At 54.8% G+C, this 641-nt stretch overlaps 1 protein-coding gene across 1 annotated transcript in view; it reads right to left on the bottom strand.

The window, feature by feature from the left end:
• Positions 1-504, bottom strand: part of PTCD2 (pentatricopeptide repeat domain 2) — a gene marked incomplete at its 5' end in the record, with an annotated part of 13119 nt that extends 12615 nt beyond the window's left edge. The window contains one exon of the mRNA XM_008947530.1: positions 440-504. Coding sequence (XP_008945778.1) covers positions 440-504 — 65 coding nt within the window. The remainder of the gene's footprint in view (positions 1-439) is intronic.
• Between the last annotated feature and the right edge of the window lie 137 nt (positions 505-641).

Below are 641 nucleotides of genomic sequence, written 5' to 3'. Positions count from 1 at the left end.
GCAAGAATGCACAGCAGCACATGGACACTCAGCAGTCACGGGCAGGTCAGCAGTTTTACCCTTCTTGAACTGAATTTGCTGAATTCCACCAGTTCGTTAAATTCTTACCTTAGAGTGTTATGAAAACAAAGCCGTGCAAAAACAAATAAGAGGGCCTCCAAGGAAAAAAAGGAAGGCGACTGCTGTGAAGGCTGGTGCATTCAGGTAGTGCAGACTATCCTGGACAACTTAACCAACCAATCTGCTTTCCTTCAGATGTGACACAGCCCAATAAAAGAAAGGCCAGGGAAGAGCAGTGGGTAGACCACCACGCAAAAGGGATCTTCACGTCTCCAGGGGGTCTAAGAGGGTCACCAAAACCGAGCAAAACCTCCGCCCAGGCTGGCACAGCAGGCCGTGAGCCCAGACAGGGCCTACGCCAGGGATCTCTCTGCCATACCCTCCTCCCCTTACTCCCTGGGTGAAGAAGGCGCCGGGCACGGCGGTGGTCGTGGTGGTGAGAACCTGCAGGCGCAGCCCAGGATACCTCTCAGAACTTATGAAGCTGCTTGTATTGGGGTTTTGCAGGGGCTCGTTCCCAGTCGGCGGCAAGCATGGCATAAGCTGAGTAACACCGCTGCGGCCGACCCTCCCTCGGCGCG

This window comes from Merops nubicus, unplaced genomic scaffold, assembly GCF_000691845.1.
Source record: "Merops nubicus isolate BGI_N331 unplaced genomic scaffold, ASM69184v1 scaffold1689, whole genome shotgun sequence".
Lineage (NCBI taxonomy): Eukaryota > Metazoa > Chordata > Aves > Coraciiformes > Meropidae > Merops > Merops nubicus.
The sequence above is the reverse complement of the archived record's forward strand: the minus strand, read 5'-3'. Positions and strand labels throughout refer to the sequence as shown.